General features: G+C 37.6%; 1 protein-coding gene across 1 annotated transcript; it reads right to left on the bottom strand.

Moving 5' to 3' along the window:
• Nucleotides 1-927: 927 nt before the first annotated feature.
• Nucleotides 928-5,880, bottom strand: LOC122661005 (nodulation protein H-like). The gene is made up of 6 exons (XM_043856293.1): nt 5,751-5,880; nt 4,863-5,098; nt 4,518-4,776; nt 1,522-1,701; nt 1,275-1,430; nt 928-1,147 (listed from the first exon to the last, which is right to left on the bottom strand). The coding sequence occupies exons 1-6, from the start codon at nt 5,778-5,780 to the stop codon at nt 974-976; spliced, it is 1,035 nt and encodes a 344-aa protein (XP_043712228.1). The 5' UTR covers nt 5,781-5,880; the 3' UTR covers nt 928-973.
• Nucleotides 5,881-18,236: the final 12,356 nt, after the last annotated feature.

The following is an 18,236-nucleotide window of genomic DNA, read 5'->3' on the forward strand; positions in this document are numbered from 1 at the left end:
GCCAAAATCAGATGGCTGGTCAAGTGACTCTGGTCCATGGTTTGAGGAATCGGTATCAGATCAGCCGGAACGGCCAATTCATCCACCGATACCGATATCTGACCGATCCTGTATCGGTGGTTCGATACGGCAGGGGTAAAAATGTAAAAAAATTAAAATTTAAAAATAAAACAGGATCAATACGGCCGATCCAGATCGGTATCGATAGTTACCCGATACCGATACCGCTTACTAAAACCCTGCTCTGTCTGGTCTGGGCCAGTTAAGAAAAATCACCCCTTTCCATTTAATTATTTTTAGTCTGGGAGTGTGGCCTACACCAGCACCCCCATGTGTCTGTCTCTCTCCTCAAAACAAGGGGTCAGAGGTATCTTTTCAAATGGAGAGGAGAGAGATAGACTCATGGGAGTGCTGGCATAGACCATACTCCCGGAAAGAACTTTCTCCCTTAATTAATTTACCTGTTTGAAAGGAACTGAAATTCAGCTGCACCATTGACCATATTCAGCTGCACCATTGACCATCCTCACTTCTTTTTGTTTTTGCCACCATCCTCAATTGATTGCCTTTAACTGAAACTTTTTTTTTTTTTTTTTTTTGAGGCTTCAACCTAACTGTAGAAAACTCCCAAGGGAAAAAAAAACAAGTGTAGAAGCCACAAAAGAAAGATTAGATTTCATTTTCACAATTAATATACATTAGTGTCTGCCTGGAACCTAAAAATCTAGCGAGGGGGGGGGGGGGAGAATAAAAAGAGCTCCAAAACAAGGAGTAAATTAAACAACAGTAAAAAGAAAATAAAATATGGAAACTTGAAGCTTGTGCTGTATCCAAAATTTTGAGCTGGGTTGGGGTGGGGGAGAACACATGAGGGGTCATTGCTGGCTCTTTTGTGGGAAAAAAAATATGATGGGGCAGGGGGGGGTGGAAAGTGGTGTTATTTACATGACCCAGGTGAAAGAGGACAAGAGTACTACATTTGATAGTCTGAATGGAGGAAGCTCTCATACGGTGTTCCCTTGAGTGTCTTGTGAACATCATCCCAGTTCTCAACCTGCTCTGATAAAGACCCTTTGTGTATCTTCACCTGACGGCTCTTAAGCTTCCTCTGTGGAACCCTAAGAAAGTCTTGGACGTCCATCAGCTTCTGCAGGGAAGTGGAGGAACTTGAGAAATGAAGATAGCATTACACAGTGGAAGGGAGAAAAAACCTTTTGTTTTATGAAAAAGGAAAATGAATCAGCATCATGTCCTATGGATCGCAGATATCTTACAGTGCGGTTCTTTATGATGTCCTCGTAGTAAAGAATTATGTGCCGAGTGCTCTTGAAGTATTCTAAAGCTTTTGCAGTTGTATCCTGCACTTGTTTCAGATTGGGAATCAATAATGTGGCATTGATGATAGGCTTGTATGTTGCTAGTATCTGGGCCTGCAAACAATAAGAAACCAAATTCAGGAACAGGCTATGAGCACGTGCATGTGTGTGTGTGTGTGTGTGAGAGAGAGAGAGAGAGAGAGACCTCATGAGGTGAATGTACATGAGACTTGTGGGTCCCATTCAGTAGCTTAGCATCTCGATCATAAGAATTTGCAAGAACTGATACCATCCTGCGCAGCACATTTCTCCGAAAGAGAAATATTGCAGAGACGCCTCTGCGATTAAAGTATTCTACAATTTCTTTGTGATGCACCATCAGGCCCTGAGCATTAAACAGAGCAAGACAATTAAGGTCGACAGGTTTTACCCCACTAAAACAAACATCATACATAGGACCAATGTCGCCAAGAAGGCCAAAGAGACCAACATAAAACGCACATATACCAGACTAGAAGTCAAAATCTAGAGGATAGATACTTCTACGTGTTTGAACCATAATGTTTAAGTTGCAATTCTACATATTGACCAATCAAGCAAGCAGGGGAAAAAAAACAAGAAGAAAAGATAACACAATCAATGCCAATCACTAAAACAAATTTCTGTCACCCAAAAATTAAAAAAAGAAAGGTACAGATTGTCAACAACTACAATTTGCATATATAAGTAACTGATTACGTGAAGAAACATGTGGTTCTGTCCCATTCATCGGACTTTCAGTTGTTTCCCAAATTACTGTGAAAAGAATGCTTTGGCTGAACCACAAAAAATCAGAGATTTGTGATTACAGCTGGAAACAAGAAGTAATTGCATTATCACAGGACAAATACAAATGAAGGACAACTATTGTGAGAAGTCAAGAAAAATGAAATTATGACTGGCACCGAGGAATAGTGTCATAACATTACTACAGCTAGCACTCATACTCTCATCTGAGAGATTAGAATCAAAGCCACCATATGGACGTAGAAAAAGTATCAGATATTTTTTTGGCTGAGCGAGGTTTGGAGAGGGGTAGGGGGAGGGCTGCAGCTCGATTGGGGTGAGACCATCTTCAGGATAACAACCCCATGGGTAAAGGATGACTTCAGATTGAGGTGATTACTGATGAAGCTCTTCTTTTGTTTTCCCAAAAGTTGAACAAAGCTTTCTACCCTCCAAGACAGTATAGCCATTTATCTTCACCTAGAATAGCTGAAGGAAATGGCTGTACTCTCCACATTTGATGCATATTGTACAATTATACAATTCTTACAAACTTTAACATATAAATTGATTATTTTCTTTTGACCTATTTGCATGTAGAATCTCAGTTCTCTATAAAAACTTCATGCTTATTGATTAAATAAATATGAAAGCTAGTGATGGGAAGTACTAAAAAAACGTGTCAGTCAGTTGTTCTTAATGCTCATACCACCAAAACAAGTCAACAAAATGATAAGAAACATTAACCATTATCCGGGAAATAAGTAGGCTACAGTGGTTCCTGTGAAGTACCAACTGGTAAAGGTCTTTGTTGTCATATATCTGCTTGCAATCACAATATTACCTTAAGTAACTAAGACTTTAGCTAAATTCTATTTGAAATAAGAAGATTCTTCACCAAAGAAGACTACAGGATCTCTAAAGTTTGATACAGACCATAACCGTCTTCTTCAAATCCCAAGACAAATTAGAAGCATCAGTTCTGTTCACTGGAACTTGAAACCAAAACCAAAAGCTAGTGAATTTCCAATGGCCACACCATTCTTTCACCCAAATATTTTTACACCTTAATCAAGCTCCCATAATTATGCTTCAAGCCACCATCTTGACGGCTTTGGGACCTCAGTAGAAAATTCTTTTACTCGTGTCTTCATAGTACAACATTAAGAAGCTAGAACAGTATGCCAAATTTAAATATCTTCTCTTCCCTATCAATGCCTTCTATTAGAGTATAATATATCCTATTCCATCATAGTTCCATTTAGATCCTCATTGCTAGCCATTGGATGTTCCTCTATTCCAATGTTAAAAATCTTCAACTAAAAACTATAACAAACAAGTGGCAGCTTTGTACCTATGCGACTTAATGGAACCTCAACAAGAGTGATAACTACTATCCAATGGGGTGGAGCCTCATTAACTAAATGGTGATTCCGAATCAATTATATTTGGAGAATTGGAGGTATGGAGTTAAAGAGAGAAAAATAGATTATCAGACACCAAATGGAGGTGTGCTTGTCTCTATTTCAACAATCACAGACTGGAGGTGCTTTGCAATTTCATCATCTGTTTCAAGCTTAGTTCATGGGAAAAGGTATGTAGGAATTCAACTTGTTTTCCACACAACAAATGCATGGACATTGTACCTTATTAACTGAATGGTGACTCCACATGAGCAAGAAGTTTGGAGGTACAGAGAAGAGAAAAGATTATTAAATACTGACAAAGGGTCCATTTGCCTTGCTGCCATTTCATCATCAGTTTTAAGCTTTAAACAATGCCACAGATTGTGTAAGGATTTACATCCATTTTTCATATAGAAATTGTATGGACAGACAGTAGCTCACACTGTAGTAATAATAGCCTCCTGAGATCTCCCAAGCAAATTTGTGATTTACTGATTTTAATGGAGGTCCAGCAGCAGCAAACAGTAACAAACTTATGATCTTTATACCAACCTTTTGAAAAGGAAAAGAAGATACACGACCTACCTATAGTTTATGGATTTTGAGCAACCAGAAAGTTTTTTACTAGTGTCTCTGAAACATACTGAAACTGGGAAACTTGACATGCAGCAGACAGATTCTTAGGGTTTAGCTATGAATTACAGATGCTGGAGGGTTCTCCAGTGTTGGCCACCCTCACTATGTAGGTGTCAACACTCATTTTGCTAATGCATGAATGCAACAAGCAGGAACTTCCATTTATATCTGCATGGACTTCAAAACAAAAATTTAACAGGAAAAAAAAAGCCAAAAGACCGGGAAAGCAAAAAACAAGTGTTATCCGATGGGTCCTTGCTTTAAGAGTCAATGAAAAAAACAACACAAACATTTTTAATTCGGGTTTTATCATGAAGGAGCCTCAAACTTAAAGTCACCATGCTGGAGACATTAGTAATAACAAATGCAGCTTAACTTCCACGACATTACTAACCTGATTAAGCATCCACTTGAAGCCGACTGCAGCTGAACATTCATTCTTGGAAGCACTACTTAACCAGTCAAGATTATAAACTTTATCCAGCGTCTCCACAATTGCCGAAGCATTTTCTCTTCTTTCTTTTGCAGAAAAGATTTCACCATTCGAGCTTACATTGATATGGCTGTTTAACAAGGTTTCAAACCATCCACTACCAGATCTTTGCATCGATACGATGGCAAAGAATCTTACAGGATTGCACACACATTCAGCCCTGTTAATGCATCAAACAACATTTGATGTTGATTAACGTAAGCCCAGACCAAAATTTGCAATCAACAGCAGGAATGTCTGAATTACCTGTCATAAGTGTTGGGTATGGGATAGTGCACATAATGAATCTCCTGTGGATGGATATCCAGTACATGACAAGGCCTTTGAACCTCTTCAAAACTTAGGAATCTGGCTCTGGTTTGGGTGCTTATCTGCTTTAGACAGATTGAGCAAATATAAACACCGCAGACCACGGAGAATAATAAGACAACCGTCCTCAATACCAAGGGAGATTTCTTAGGGGGCTTAATGACGAGGGAATCCTGTGATGAAGAAGTTATGCAGATATTTGTCAGGGGGTGCTACATGACCAGAATCAGATGAATAAGCACTGGGGGGAGCATCCAACACAATAGCACTACCAATCTATTGGGGCTGGAGAAATCAATAAGGCACAGACTAGAGAAACATAAATAACATCTAAATTGCAAAAACTGAAGCCTGAACAACCCATAAAATTTATCCCAAAAAATAAAAAAGAAGAGGGGGAATCTTCATTCTGTTTGAATATTTCAGCAAAATGAAAACCCAAAACAATGTTACCAATAAAATCTAAATCAGAGAGAGATTGAGAGGTCAGGACAGCATCAATAAAAAAGAAAAATCATATTTCTGTGGGGAGATGCCAAATCAAAACGAATGAGCAGAATACAGAGCTTAAAGTTCAGACATTTAATTAAAAATGATTTACACTTCTCCAATGAAATCATCAATATCTGATATGCAGTCTATTAATCAGACAGAAAAAGGCCCCTGAAGAGTAAAAAAATTGGAAAGAAAAAAAAATAAAATCAAACTGTACAAGAGCACCCATAAACTCAAATTTTAGGATGGAACCTTCAAGGAGAGACGAAAGGCAAATCAATAAAAATTGCAGAAGAAAAATGCGGAGCATGAACACAACCAAACACACACCTTGATGAAGAAATAGAGATCTTCAGTCATCCTTTTTTTCCAAAAGGAAGGAAACAAAAGGGCATTTGCAGCTCAGATTCTCCTCTTCTCCCCTTCTCCCCTTCTCCCTTCCACCCCTTTTCACCTCTCTTGCTCTAAAGTCTGAGGTCTCTTTTTTTCTCCTAAAACTCAGATGCTTCAGGGAGTAAGGAACTAAGAGAAGAAAGAGACACCTTGGCAATTTTTTTCTTCTTCGAGAAGAGTGACATCATTAACACCTGCACGCTCCTTCTTCTCCTCTTAGATTTATTTTTGGTTTATTTTACTCTTTTTCTTCTCTCTTTCTCTCTCTTCTCCTCTGTGGCAGTAAGAATGGCTTCTTCTTCTTCTTCTTCTTCTTCCTCTGTGTTCTAAAGATTTTTGGATTTGTTGTCTTTAGGTTCTATCGATACTCGGGGTAGGCACATTCCGTAATTTTCTTCAGTACAAACCGAGTCGTAAGACCACTTGGATTTGACTTTGTTTTTCTCGGTTAATCCGTTAAAATTCTTTGTTTAAGTGTTGGTTAAACTCTTAAACTTTGAATTAGGGGGGGTGGGGCCGTAGGGGTGAGGTGAGGGGTTTATTTTTGCATCCTTTATACGGAACGTGTTGTTTAGATTAAAACGTTTTGTGCCAAACAGAATCTTTGCCTCCAAAAGAAAAAAACAGAAAAGAAAGAAAGTATCCCTAGGCTGTGCTGCCGGCAGTGGTAGGGTGTCGATTTTCAGCTCAAATTTTTTGGACTGATTAAAAACCGGGTCCAATCAAATCGAGCCCTTATCGTTTTGGTTTTGGTTTGGATTTTCATGAAACCCATAGAAAAGCGGACCATATCGATGATGGATAAAGAACCGATAAAAACCCAGAAACATTATAAATAAAGAAAGGGGAAGAGTTCTTTGTCCAAGGGCATAGTTTTTGTGCTAGCGCAGGGTCAATGGGAACGCATGCAAAAGCATCAATAGGGTTGGAATCTCCACCTTTCATGGGGGTAGTGTGGTTATTTCACCCTGTCATGTGTCTGAGCGTAGGAGTCATATTCCTAAGTCCTTTTTCCCATAAAGAAAACATTTTTTCAATTATATTTAGTGTATATATTTAAGGTAAAAGATCGTGGCTTGGTCGTGTAGCACATGAACTAGCATGAGGGCCAATGAGTGCATGCATGAGCAATTGAGCATCAACATGGATGTGATTTTTTATTTCACAAGGGTGGGGCAGGGGTGAGTGCAGTAGTTTCGCGAGGATGGGCACACCGTCCTCACTCGACAAGGTAGAAGGTAGCAAGCATTGTGTCTTATCTCTCTCTCTTTCCCCCTTTGAAAATGACCCCTTTGCCCCTCTTGTATGATTTCCCATCCTATGCCCCTATTGGTCCCACCTTCTAGGCTTTTAGCTTACCACATTAGAATGGTGTGCCTATCCCTCTCACTATATATATGATATAGACGAGAGAGAGAGAGAGAGAGAGAGAGAGTAGGGGCCACACCTAGACACAGTGGGGGGCCGAAATGATCGCCCCACCTCCAATGAAAGGCGAAAATCCCCCCCAATACAAAAAATGGCAATGTTGTCGATTGCAAAATAAAATCCGCCTCTTTTGGATGAATGGTCCAAACTATCCTCTCTTTTTGGTTTTCTCTCCCTCCCATGTCCCCAAATACCCATGGTTGGTCCAACCAACGGATGGACCGATACTAGCCCATAAAAGGACAGAACCAAACTAGCTCAAAACTAAAAATGATTGAAACCGAACTTTGTCGAAATGGTTTGGTTTCGATTTGACCTAATACGATATTAGTTTGATCGAAAACCAGATTAAACCGATCGATTGAAACCCTAGATAGAGGTTCAATCGCTCTTCTTTCTCTCTCTCTCTCTTCCCCACTCTTGAATCTTGATTGATGGGTTCTCCATAGCTTAGACAATCCTATCTTAAAAAGAAAAATAATATCTACCATTTTTGCATTTGATTATGTGGGAGCATGGTTTGAGGATCGCCGAAATTGGTGATTTATATCGGAATCGACAGAGTATCAGTGGATTGGTATGGATCAAGAGTCAAAAATTCAATTTTGTTTTTTTTTTAAAAAGAAAAACAAGGGTAAAAACGTCAAATCAATCCGGATTCAGGGTGATCCGGATATCGACCGAGACCGATTCCAATCAAGATAACTAAAACCGTGTGTGGGAGAGTGCATGAGAAACTTATCATCAACAGCCCCAAATTTGTGGGTCTATCCTACTACTAATACTAAGTTTTCTCGTTTGAATTAGTTACAAATTTAGAAATGGTCCTGTCATTTACTCATCTCTCATTCTCAATACAATATATATGGGTTTACCTTCCACCTTTAAGTTGTTTTTATGGATGTAAGGTATGTGTGGGTTTTATCTTTGATGGATCAAAAAGTGGTTTTGTTTTTTAATTTATGTCTGATGCGGCCTGATACGACAGATACAAACACCGACACCGATATTTATATCCCTAGTGGGTTTGTAATTACCTTTTTGCCCCTCTGCTAGTTATAGTGTTATACTGACCGACTGCCACCCTACAAAATTTTGCCAATTCTTAACACGTATAAGGAGGGAAAGCCGGAAAAGTATTATATTTACACAACTCAACTCAACAACTCAATTAAACCCAACTTTATCCCAGCTAAGGCGGTATGATATTTTACACGTCATAATAAAAAAATTTCAAAATTCATTTTCTATACACTACAATAGATTTTACTTTTTTTTTTTAAAAAAAATGATAATGAATTTTACTTTTGTCATTTCTCTTATTTGGGGAATCATTTCTCTTATTTGATCTACAAAGTAAAAAAAAATTTATGGAGAAAAGTTCTATGTGGAAAAGAGTGTACTCAAGGTTTTAAAATTCAGAATCCATTAGTGATGATTTTGATCTAATTTGATATAAATTGGTTCAAGAATCGAGAATCTAAGCTATTTTTTGATGAAAATTGAAGTGGTTCAAGGATTAGAAATTAGAAATCAACCCGTAAATCAGTTCGATTCAAGATAAATTATAAAGAAAATGACTAGAAATTGATCAATTCGAAAAAACAACGATTAAGAGCGATGAAAATCAGGGTCAGTGTCAATCAATTTCGATCTTTTTAAAACCATAAGTAACCGCGTTGCCCTTATGAGAGGCAAAAATCCTATCCCCATGATACCAATATACACATCTCATTGACCCCATGTATGCATAGGCCCACACTCCCCACAGAAAACTTGGATCCAAAATATAATTACAAACCCGTATGATCATCCACAGTGAGAGGCGGCTGAATTGCTCAAACCTCTAAATAGCACCTCATATAAAGAATCAAAAAATAACCCACCTCTTGGGAGTTGGGACTTGGGACGCCAACCTAATAACAAAAAATGAAAAATTAAATGGTGAGATTCCTGATAATGTGACTTTTGTGAAGAGTCTCATCTTCTAGTGGTTGCTTTGAATGTTGAAGCCGCAATAGTTCGTAGATTTTTAGGGCCCGATCTACTTTGGTCTTCAGTCGCCTTTCGTGACTTCCTCAACACTATTCTTAACAGTTAGCCTCCTTCTGAGCTCACCTAAAGAACAATTCTTCCTCTATATAAGCTCACCCAAAGAACAATGACTAGTCAGAGAATGAGTCCATCGTCCATCGTGTATTCTTAATGGAAGTGATCTTTTACGGTGTCAAAGTTGATCTAGATGGATGAATAATCTTGATTTCGTATCAGAGAGGTAATCAATTGTTCTTTTTGTTTTCATTAATACCTAATACATCATAAAATTGACACCCAATAGAGAGAAGACACATGTGTCCTATCGGGGGAGAGGTCAGAGAGAACGAGGCGTGGGCACTCGATCAAGTAGTTCCATGAAGGACGAGGTGGGAAAAGGGCCGACCTAGTATAAATGGTGACCCGATCCTAATAGAGGCCTGACCACGGTGTGATAACAAATCCCGATAAAGCGGCAAAATCATATCCCGAAAATGAAACAGGATGGCCCTAATGGCCTCCTAGTCTCCTAAACTCACACCAAGGAAATTTCCTTTCCTATTAAGTCACGTCACTGCTTGCAGGACTCTCCCAATTGCCTATAAATAACCGGATAATCTCCTTCCATGATCATCTGCATTCAATCACAATTATTTGTTGCTAGAGAGTTCTGACTTAGGCATCAGAGCGACCAAACCGGCTCAGTCCAATCCTCTATTTCTGTTCTCTTCTTTGCAGGAACGGTACGTTCCATCCCAATTCTTAACGCAACAATACCCTTCATCCCCTTGTAATTTCTAATAGGTTACTTTTATACAAAAAAAATGTCGAAGGGTAGAATCGTCTTTGACCAAATAATCAGTTAAAAAGTTATGATGAATTTAGAAAACAACATAAAAACAAGATGGCAAATTCATCCTAAATTCATCCTCACTATACGCCTAAAAATAACATAAGTTATAACAACTCTAAGATGCGTTTGCTATTTTTTGTGTGAAAAAAAGGCACTAAAATCATAATTTTTATTATGAAATCTATCACCCACACATTATATATTACTATTTAATTAATATAATCTGAGTAATATTTTTTGTTTTTTACTATTTTCAAAATATTTGACCATGTTTATTTACCGTTGCATTTGAATTCTGAATCTTTTTAAACACATCATACCAAATAAAGTTTTTTAAACTTGCTTATATTAACTAACTATGATTTGAGCTATCCATGGAGATTGGGTTCCCACAACATATTATTTAAATTTATTTTATTTTTTTATTTGAAAATGGAAGAGAGAGTGGGAAGAGAGCTATGATAGATCATAAATAACATGCTACAAAAAAAGTCAAATCCTCATATTTTATGTTTTATTGGATTTTTAATTACAATTAAAAATAGAGGCGTAAGGCACGAGATGAGATTACTCAACTGCCACAATTAATTCCTGTAGAAGATCATACATAACATGACTTTTTTTTTTTGGGTAATTGTGTAATACAACAAGTGTGGTGGGTCATGGGTGTGTGGGTGTTGGAGCAAAAAGAGATGGGCAGTTTGGGCATTTTAATATTTTATTATTAACATTGATGATCATTATGAGTGCTAGTGACTAGTGAGTTCAGTTCGAAAGAAACCAGCGTCCACTTCTTCCCATAGCTTTTATTATTGCCTTTTTATAATAATTACTTACTTCCCTTACCATTTACGCAAAAACCAAGTAAAGAACTAAAGGTCTAGAGGACTGAGTTGAGGACCGAGTCACCGATCACTCGACCCAAGGGCGTGTCACCGTCTATGAAGAGGAAAAAGAAAGCTGTCAAGCTGTATGGTGTTTGATCAGAAAGGGCAAAATGATTATTGGCCAATTTGGCCCCTATGCTGGTCCAAGGACCACATAACCACATAGCCTGACAGTTATGCCCCTTTTTTGTAAAATTATAAAATCAAGACCTACACTGGCCTAGTTGAACCAAATGATCGATCTTGATTGGGTGCAAGTGAGTTTATATTTGGTGGGTCTCTCCTTGCTACTTGCACATAATTTTATTTTGAAAAAAATAACGTTGCTTGTTCGGGTGGTGTATCTAAACACAACACCTCTTGAAATAACCGGTCCATCCTTCTCCTTATAAAATAAATAATCCTTCCCTATTGGATACCCCAACGTGTGCTCTCATTGACCTTATACTGGTGCAGGGGCATGCGACCAGGCAGCTTTCTTCTCCTCCTTCGTTTTTTTATTATTTTTGAGTCTTTAAAGGAGTAAGAAATAAGAATCAAGTGAGCAACCCCTGTTGTTGATTATTACGTATTAGTAGTACTTTTTGATCAATTTTTGTTAACTAATCAATGGGATATATAGACAATTACGTGAAGAACACACAAAACCAAAAGAATATTTGCAGTGTGAGACGGAGAGAGGACCCCCACTACCTTGGGGTGGGTGGTCTTCATTGCGTCTACCTACAACGGAAATCTGGTCTGTGCACGTTTCCATTCTTCTTTATTATTTCCAGGTTTTCTGGATTATTATCCTCTCTAATTGTTAAAGTTCGGCAGTGTAGCACTACTAGGTGAAAATATCGACACATGACAGCTTGGATATTTAACGATACGGGTTCATTGATTATGTTGAGGTTGGACTGTTGGATGTCCGCGCTGCCATGTGTCAACATCTCTTCCTAGCACTATCGAACTATCGAGCTTTAAGGAATTGGAGAGGATAATTTTCTGTACTGGGATAGTAGGGGAGCTTGGATCTTATTTTTGTATGAAAATGTACGAGAATGGGTGTGAGCCACCCAGAAGGCATCCACTATGTGGGAACCAAAACTGGGTGAAAAAACCGGACCAAAATTGAAGCCACACTAATCGATAAGAATCTCTTACTAACCCAAAACTCATTAAAAATGTATTTTCTCATAATTTTTGTATACATATTATATATGCCAAATCGAGTCCAAATTAGACCAAAATCGATTAAGTCTGGACTAAAACTAACCTGAATTGATCGATTGACACCCCTACCGGCTGCCACCATTAATTTAATTAGCAGAAGTGGACCCATGCACCCAACGTGCATGTGTTAGGTGAGGATTTAAGGTACGTAATTAGATACTAAAGTTTAGAACTTTTATTAGCTAGGTTACTTCCTTTGGTTTAAAATCCTACTCACTCGGCTAATGCTCTGAGAAAAAGAAAGAATACTTAAAGAAAGAAAGGAAAGAGAATATTCTAAAACAGTAATAAACCCTCAAACGCTTTGACTCCCTTCTCTTATTCAATGGTATAAACTCAAAATGCATTGATATGTGATTCATTATTGTATCTATTTTTATATTTTTCTAATATTTTACTAATTTATACATATATAGTAAAAATTTAAAAAAACATCACTCATCAAGTTTTTCTAAAAGATGAATCGAATCAGAAAACTTAGTTTTTCAACTATTCACCACCAAGTAGAGATCTTTTACCCTATTAATAATACATAAGCTGGTTCATTGTCGTTTTCCAAATGTTTGACTATATTTTTTTATCGTCATATTCAAATTTCGAACTGTTTTAAAATTTAAAATTTTAAATTTAAAATATGTAATATAGAACAAAGGTTTTTTTTTTGGAGGTGAGGATTGCCATTTGAATTAACTATGATCAAAACTATCGATGAAGGGTTGATATGTATATAGTGTCATAAGCTCTAGCATTCCTCTGCTTTCAAATACCTCGAAGGAGCATAGTATGCGTAGCAAAAACATTTTTTATTGCTCTAATTTAATTCTTCCTAGGAAGCCTACCCCACAAGAACACCCAATCATAAATGGGTCCATCCCCATATGGCCATGATTGCATGCCACCAAAGTCAATATCATATTTATTTTTATATGGTTATGGATTTCTAATTACTATCTAAAGTGAAGGCATAAAGCACGAGAACGAGATTGCAGACTCATGGTTCTTTTTTCCATAATAATAATTCAAACACACAGAGAAGGGCAGTTTGGGGAGTTGAGATTTTATCTTTTATTATTATTCATTAACATTAATGATCATTAATTATGACTAGTTCGTTCCAAAGCCATCCATTTACCATTTCCAGTGCTTATTGACTTTTTGCAAAATTATTACTTTCTTACTACTACTGCCCTCTCATTTACGCCGTTACGGCAAAACTATTTATGGTCATGAGTCATGGCTCGACTCACGAGGGCTGAGGAGTGTGGACCAACCGACCCTCTCAACCAAGAGCATACCACCGCGTAGGGCGTACGCAGCTTTTTAACAATAAAGATCACGACCCACATCCACTAGCCTCGCCGACCCAACTGTGCAGTCCTGATTGGGTGCAAGTGAATTTATAATTGGTGGTTCCTTCTTTCCCTGATACTTTACTTTTTTTTTTAAATTTATTTTTGAGTCTCTCAGTGTAAGAATAGAGGGAGCAGAGGAGCACTCCCTGTTATTGATTATTACGTATTACTAGTCCTTTCATCCATTTTTTGTTAGCTAATCGATTGATTATATAGACAGTTCCGTAAAGACCACACAAAACCAAGTGATCAAATACAAATCGGATGTGATTGGATCTGGATACAAATATTCCTAATTAGATACAAATATGAATCGAATTCAAATTTTGAACTACCTGTTTACATTCTTGATTTGTGTAATCTAAACCTTCCTCCCCTCGACGGATATAATTTGTTCACAATCCATGTCTCTGAATCGTCTTAGTTATTTTCCTCATCTTTAGAAATTGTCAAAATTTCAATAATGATATTTCCTTCTAGATCAAATGTTCTCTGTGCCGGGGTGCAGGTTGCGCCCAGACACATGGGGGTGGGCGAAATGATCACCCTGCCCCCCTAAATATTCAGCCCATGTGTTTGGGCTCAGGTTGCGCTGCGACACAGATAGATTTTGTTTCGGATTTTATCCAAATTCGGATCCAGATACCTAGACAAATACAGATGCCCCTAAACAGATACGGGTGAGAATTGAATTCAAATTTCCGATTATCCAAATACGTAATCAGTTTTTTTTTTTTGTGGATAGAATACTCTATTTCTATACCATTATAAATGGTAAAATGTTGAACTCACTCCCCGCGTACAACGAGCTAACACCCCTTGTATCTATGTCTCTCTTTCTCCTTTGAAATGATCCTATATTCCTATCCCTCCTGTATGATGCAAGCCGAAAGTGTACTAATAAAATGCGATAAAATAGTATCATATATTATAAAGATGAGCAAGAATAAGAAACAAACTTTTCTCTTTTCTCTGTGCTGTGTATGTATTTGGGATTTTACCAAAAGAAAAACGTGTATGTGTTTGGGGAAGAGAGTACCAAACCACATTGTGATCATGGTGATTCTCAGCTAATATATATATAAATTAAATGGGAAAAACTCATTCCCTTTATCCCTTTAGAATCCTTTTCCTTATTTGAATATTCTTCTCACTTTTCTCAGATCATTAATCTAGTAATTAGGATTATAATCTAAAGGAAGTCTAGTTAAAGTTCTTTCTAAACTTTGGTATCTAATTACATTCCTTAATCCTCACACCTAACACATGCACGCTGGGTGGATCCACTTCCACTATATCCATGGCGGTATCCATTGGCGATAGAACGCTGCCTTAGCGTGCATGTAAGCATCGATTTGGACTGAATTTCTGTCTTTCTATGGGGCAAGATGAAACTATGTTTAGGCAGAAGAGCCACGTTAATCACGCGACCAAGTAGTATTCTTTTTCCCAATAAATAAATATAAGATGGAATCATGCATGGAAGGCAAGGCAGCAACAAACATCCTCTTCAACAAGTATGAACTCCTCACATAACTCTACGTTTCTCTTTTCTTTCCTCTTAGTATGTCTTATTTTTTGACATTATATATAGGGAAAAAGAAGCATGCGCTGCCCTGTACAGATTCCTCTCTCTCTCATTCATATGGGCCGTATGTGGATCCTATGTGAATGATATCATTCTTCATACCCTCATTAGTGTGGTGTGTAGATTCTTTTTTACACTGCCATTGTGGGAAACACTAGTGGTGTCCATTGCCCTCTCCCCACTCCACCTGTGTGACAGTGTGTCAAATTGATGGTCCGGTTTCTCATTTTTGTTTAATTTTTTTTATGTATCAAGTTAAACCAAAATCAAACCAATAAGTTTTTTAATTTATAAAAGTCAAATAGAAGCTAATAGCTATCGGCCGATCGATTTTGTTTTGTTATCGATTTCTTCAAACAATCTAAGGAGAAAGTTCTCTGTCCAGGAGTGTGGCCTATGCCAGCACTCCCATGAGTCTATATCTCTCCTCCCCATTTGAAAAGACACCTCTGCCCTTTTGTTTTAAAGAAGAGAGAGATAGACACATGGGAGTGTTGGCGTAGGCCACACTCCCGAACAGAAAACTGCTTCTAAACAATCTATTATCATTTTTCATATATAAAAGGGAAAATATAAAATAAAGATGAATTATTATTGTCATACAATCAATTTCAGTCAATCTTAACGGTGCTGGTTTCGGATTTTTTAACGATTTCTAAAATCAAAACTAATACCAAACTGATACATAATCCAACCAGTTCAAAATCAGATTGGTCTCCTGCCCGGTCAGGTTCGTAGGTTCCTCTTATAAGGGGCCGGAAGTGACGACCTCATTCCTTGCCTGAACACATTGATCGGGTGGGGTGAAGTCGTCATTTCTGCCCTCCCTATGAGAGGAACCTACGAATCTGACCGGACAGGAAACCTGAGAGGAGAAAAATTCTTTTTTGACACCCATACTCGAAGAGGAAAGAATTAAAATTATTTGCTTGGAATCTCCTCCCTCCTACTTACACCCACTTCCCCCTCTGATCCCTCTGGACTTCCTATCTAAAGGTTGTATCTAGCAAAGGCCATAATGTCTGCAGTTTTATTTCTATTTTAAGAAGATATTGTTTTTTTGACTCAAACTCACGAGCACTAGATCGAATAGAGCAATCTTATCATTGCCCTGAATTCTATATTCCATGGTTTTATATAATTGACAATGAGGTGGCAGCCTGGCATAAATGCTTCCAAATCTTTCTTTTCATGTATTTTGTCTGATTCGGGTAGGGTTCAAGAACCAGATCTCACTCTCTGTAAACCAAATCTGCAGGTCTATCAGGTCCAATAAATAATAATCTCCCTAATATAATTAGAAACGTATATACTGTTGTAGTTTGAAATGAGAAAGAAAATAATTGGTTTGGAGAAAGTATATTAAAATTTTTTTTTTTTTTTTTGGGTCGAAGAAAGTGTATTATTGAAATTATAAAAGAAATAAGGAGTTTCTAATTTATAATTGAAATATGAAAAAAGTCCACTAAGTGAGGGAATGATCCATAGGCCACAGGTAATGTCTTGGCTCGCCTGAGACATTAAAAATCATTTCTAACTAACTGTGGCCCTGTGGTCCTGTGGTGTGGTCGTGTGGGGGATCACATACATATCCACATACAATTCAGCGATGTGTACTTCATTCTCATTTGCTTCCTTTCCAGTTTCCACCACTTAATCTCCTAATTCTTTCTTTAACCCATCCCTCCCCCCCCCCCCCCCCCCCCAAAAAAAAAAAAAGAAAAGAAAAATCTTAACCCTTCCTCATTTGTCTCCAAACATGGGGCATTCAGTGTTTGACCAATCAAGGATATGAAAATTGAAATCTCCAGATTGACTCAATCCCAATACTTTATTCAACATTACATACTTATATGAGACTCAAACTTGACCTATGAGATGGATGTAAGATCTTTTGTGTAAAGGGTCACCTATTTACAACAACTTATGAACTTTATAAAGCAAATCATTCTTCAATGACCTTTACCATTTAGTACAGCTACTAATTTACCCTTGTAAGAGAAAAAAAAAATTTCTTGGTCCTCTAGAAACACAAATGTTTAGCAATTTGGGTGATCTACAGAAAGAGTAGCTCTGATACATGATAAGTTACAAGAAAATCGTTCGAAGTGACATGGACATGGGCAACAGAGGCTTTTGAGTGTGTCAGTACAAAAAGGGGATTTGATTCAAATCAAGAAACCCAAGTATGTTATAAATGATTCCAGAAGAAATGGTGAGGAAAGAAATTCATAGCTTAGGACTAGTAACATGTATGACTCTAAATAAAGCTGATTGAAGAAAAAGGATCCATGTAACCGACCCATTTGGTCGGGATAAGGCACAGTTGAGGATGCTTATAAAACATTACTACATAGATTACTTGACCCAACCAATAAATAGATGAAAGGAAATATTTTTTCACTCTAGTCTTCATAAGTTATTTTGGGATCTAGGATCAAATAATGGTATTTCATGCATCCGATGACTCAAGTACCAAACACTTTTCATCCTGGTTTGAATTGCAAAACGAGTTGTAAGTGAGATTTTTAATTAACTTCCACCACTTCATGCTGTATTTATAGAAGTAACTCTTCTGGTAACAAGTTTTATTTGCCATCTTCAGCAATTTTGTAACCTCAGATCATTAGAAAGCCAATGTATTAATCTCATGAGCTTTAGGTGGGACAGTAATTGCCAATGCAGTTGATTAGCAACACCAGTTGAACTATGTGCTCTTCCCATTGATGGAGGGGTGAGGCAGACATGGTTTATGTTCCTGCTTGATGGCTGTGATAAGTATAAGGATCAGAACTTTCATGGTGAGAAAAGCCAGAAATTGGTGGCATGGAGATTTCATTCCAGGAAGCTCCACAGATCCTTGTTTTATGTGGGAACCAATTATCTTTGGTTCACAGATATGTGCAAGACTAATGGGTATAAAGCACCCTAGACAATTACAGATAGGTTCACAATAGAATTGTGAATAGACTCCATAGATTACTTTTAAAGGTTAAGGTCTTCCTTCAAAGTACTTTTCATAAAAGTGCAAGGAATCGCACCCTGATTACAATAATACAACGA

This window comes from Telopea speciosissima, chromosome 5 (assembly GCF_018873765.1).
Source record: "Telopea speciosissima isolate NSW1024214 ecotype Mountain lineage chromosome 5, Tspe_v1, whole genome shotgun sequence".
NCBI lineage: Eukaryota > Viridiplantae > Streptophyta > Magnoliopsida > Proteales > Proteaceae > Telopea > Telopea speciosissima.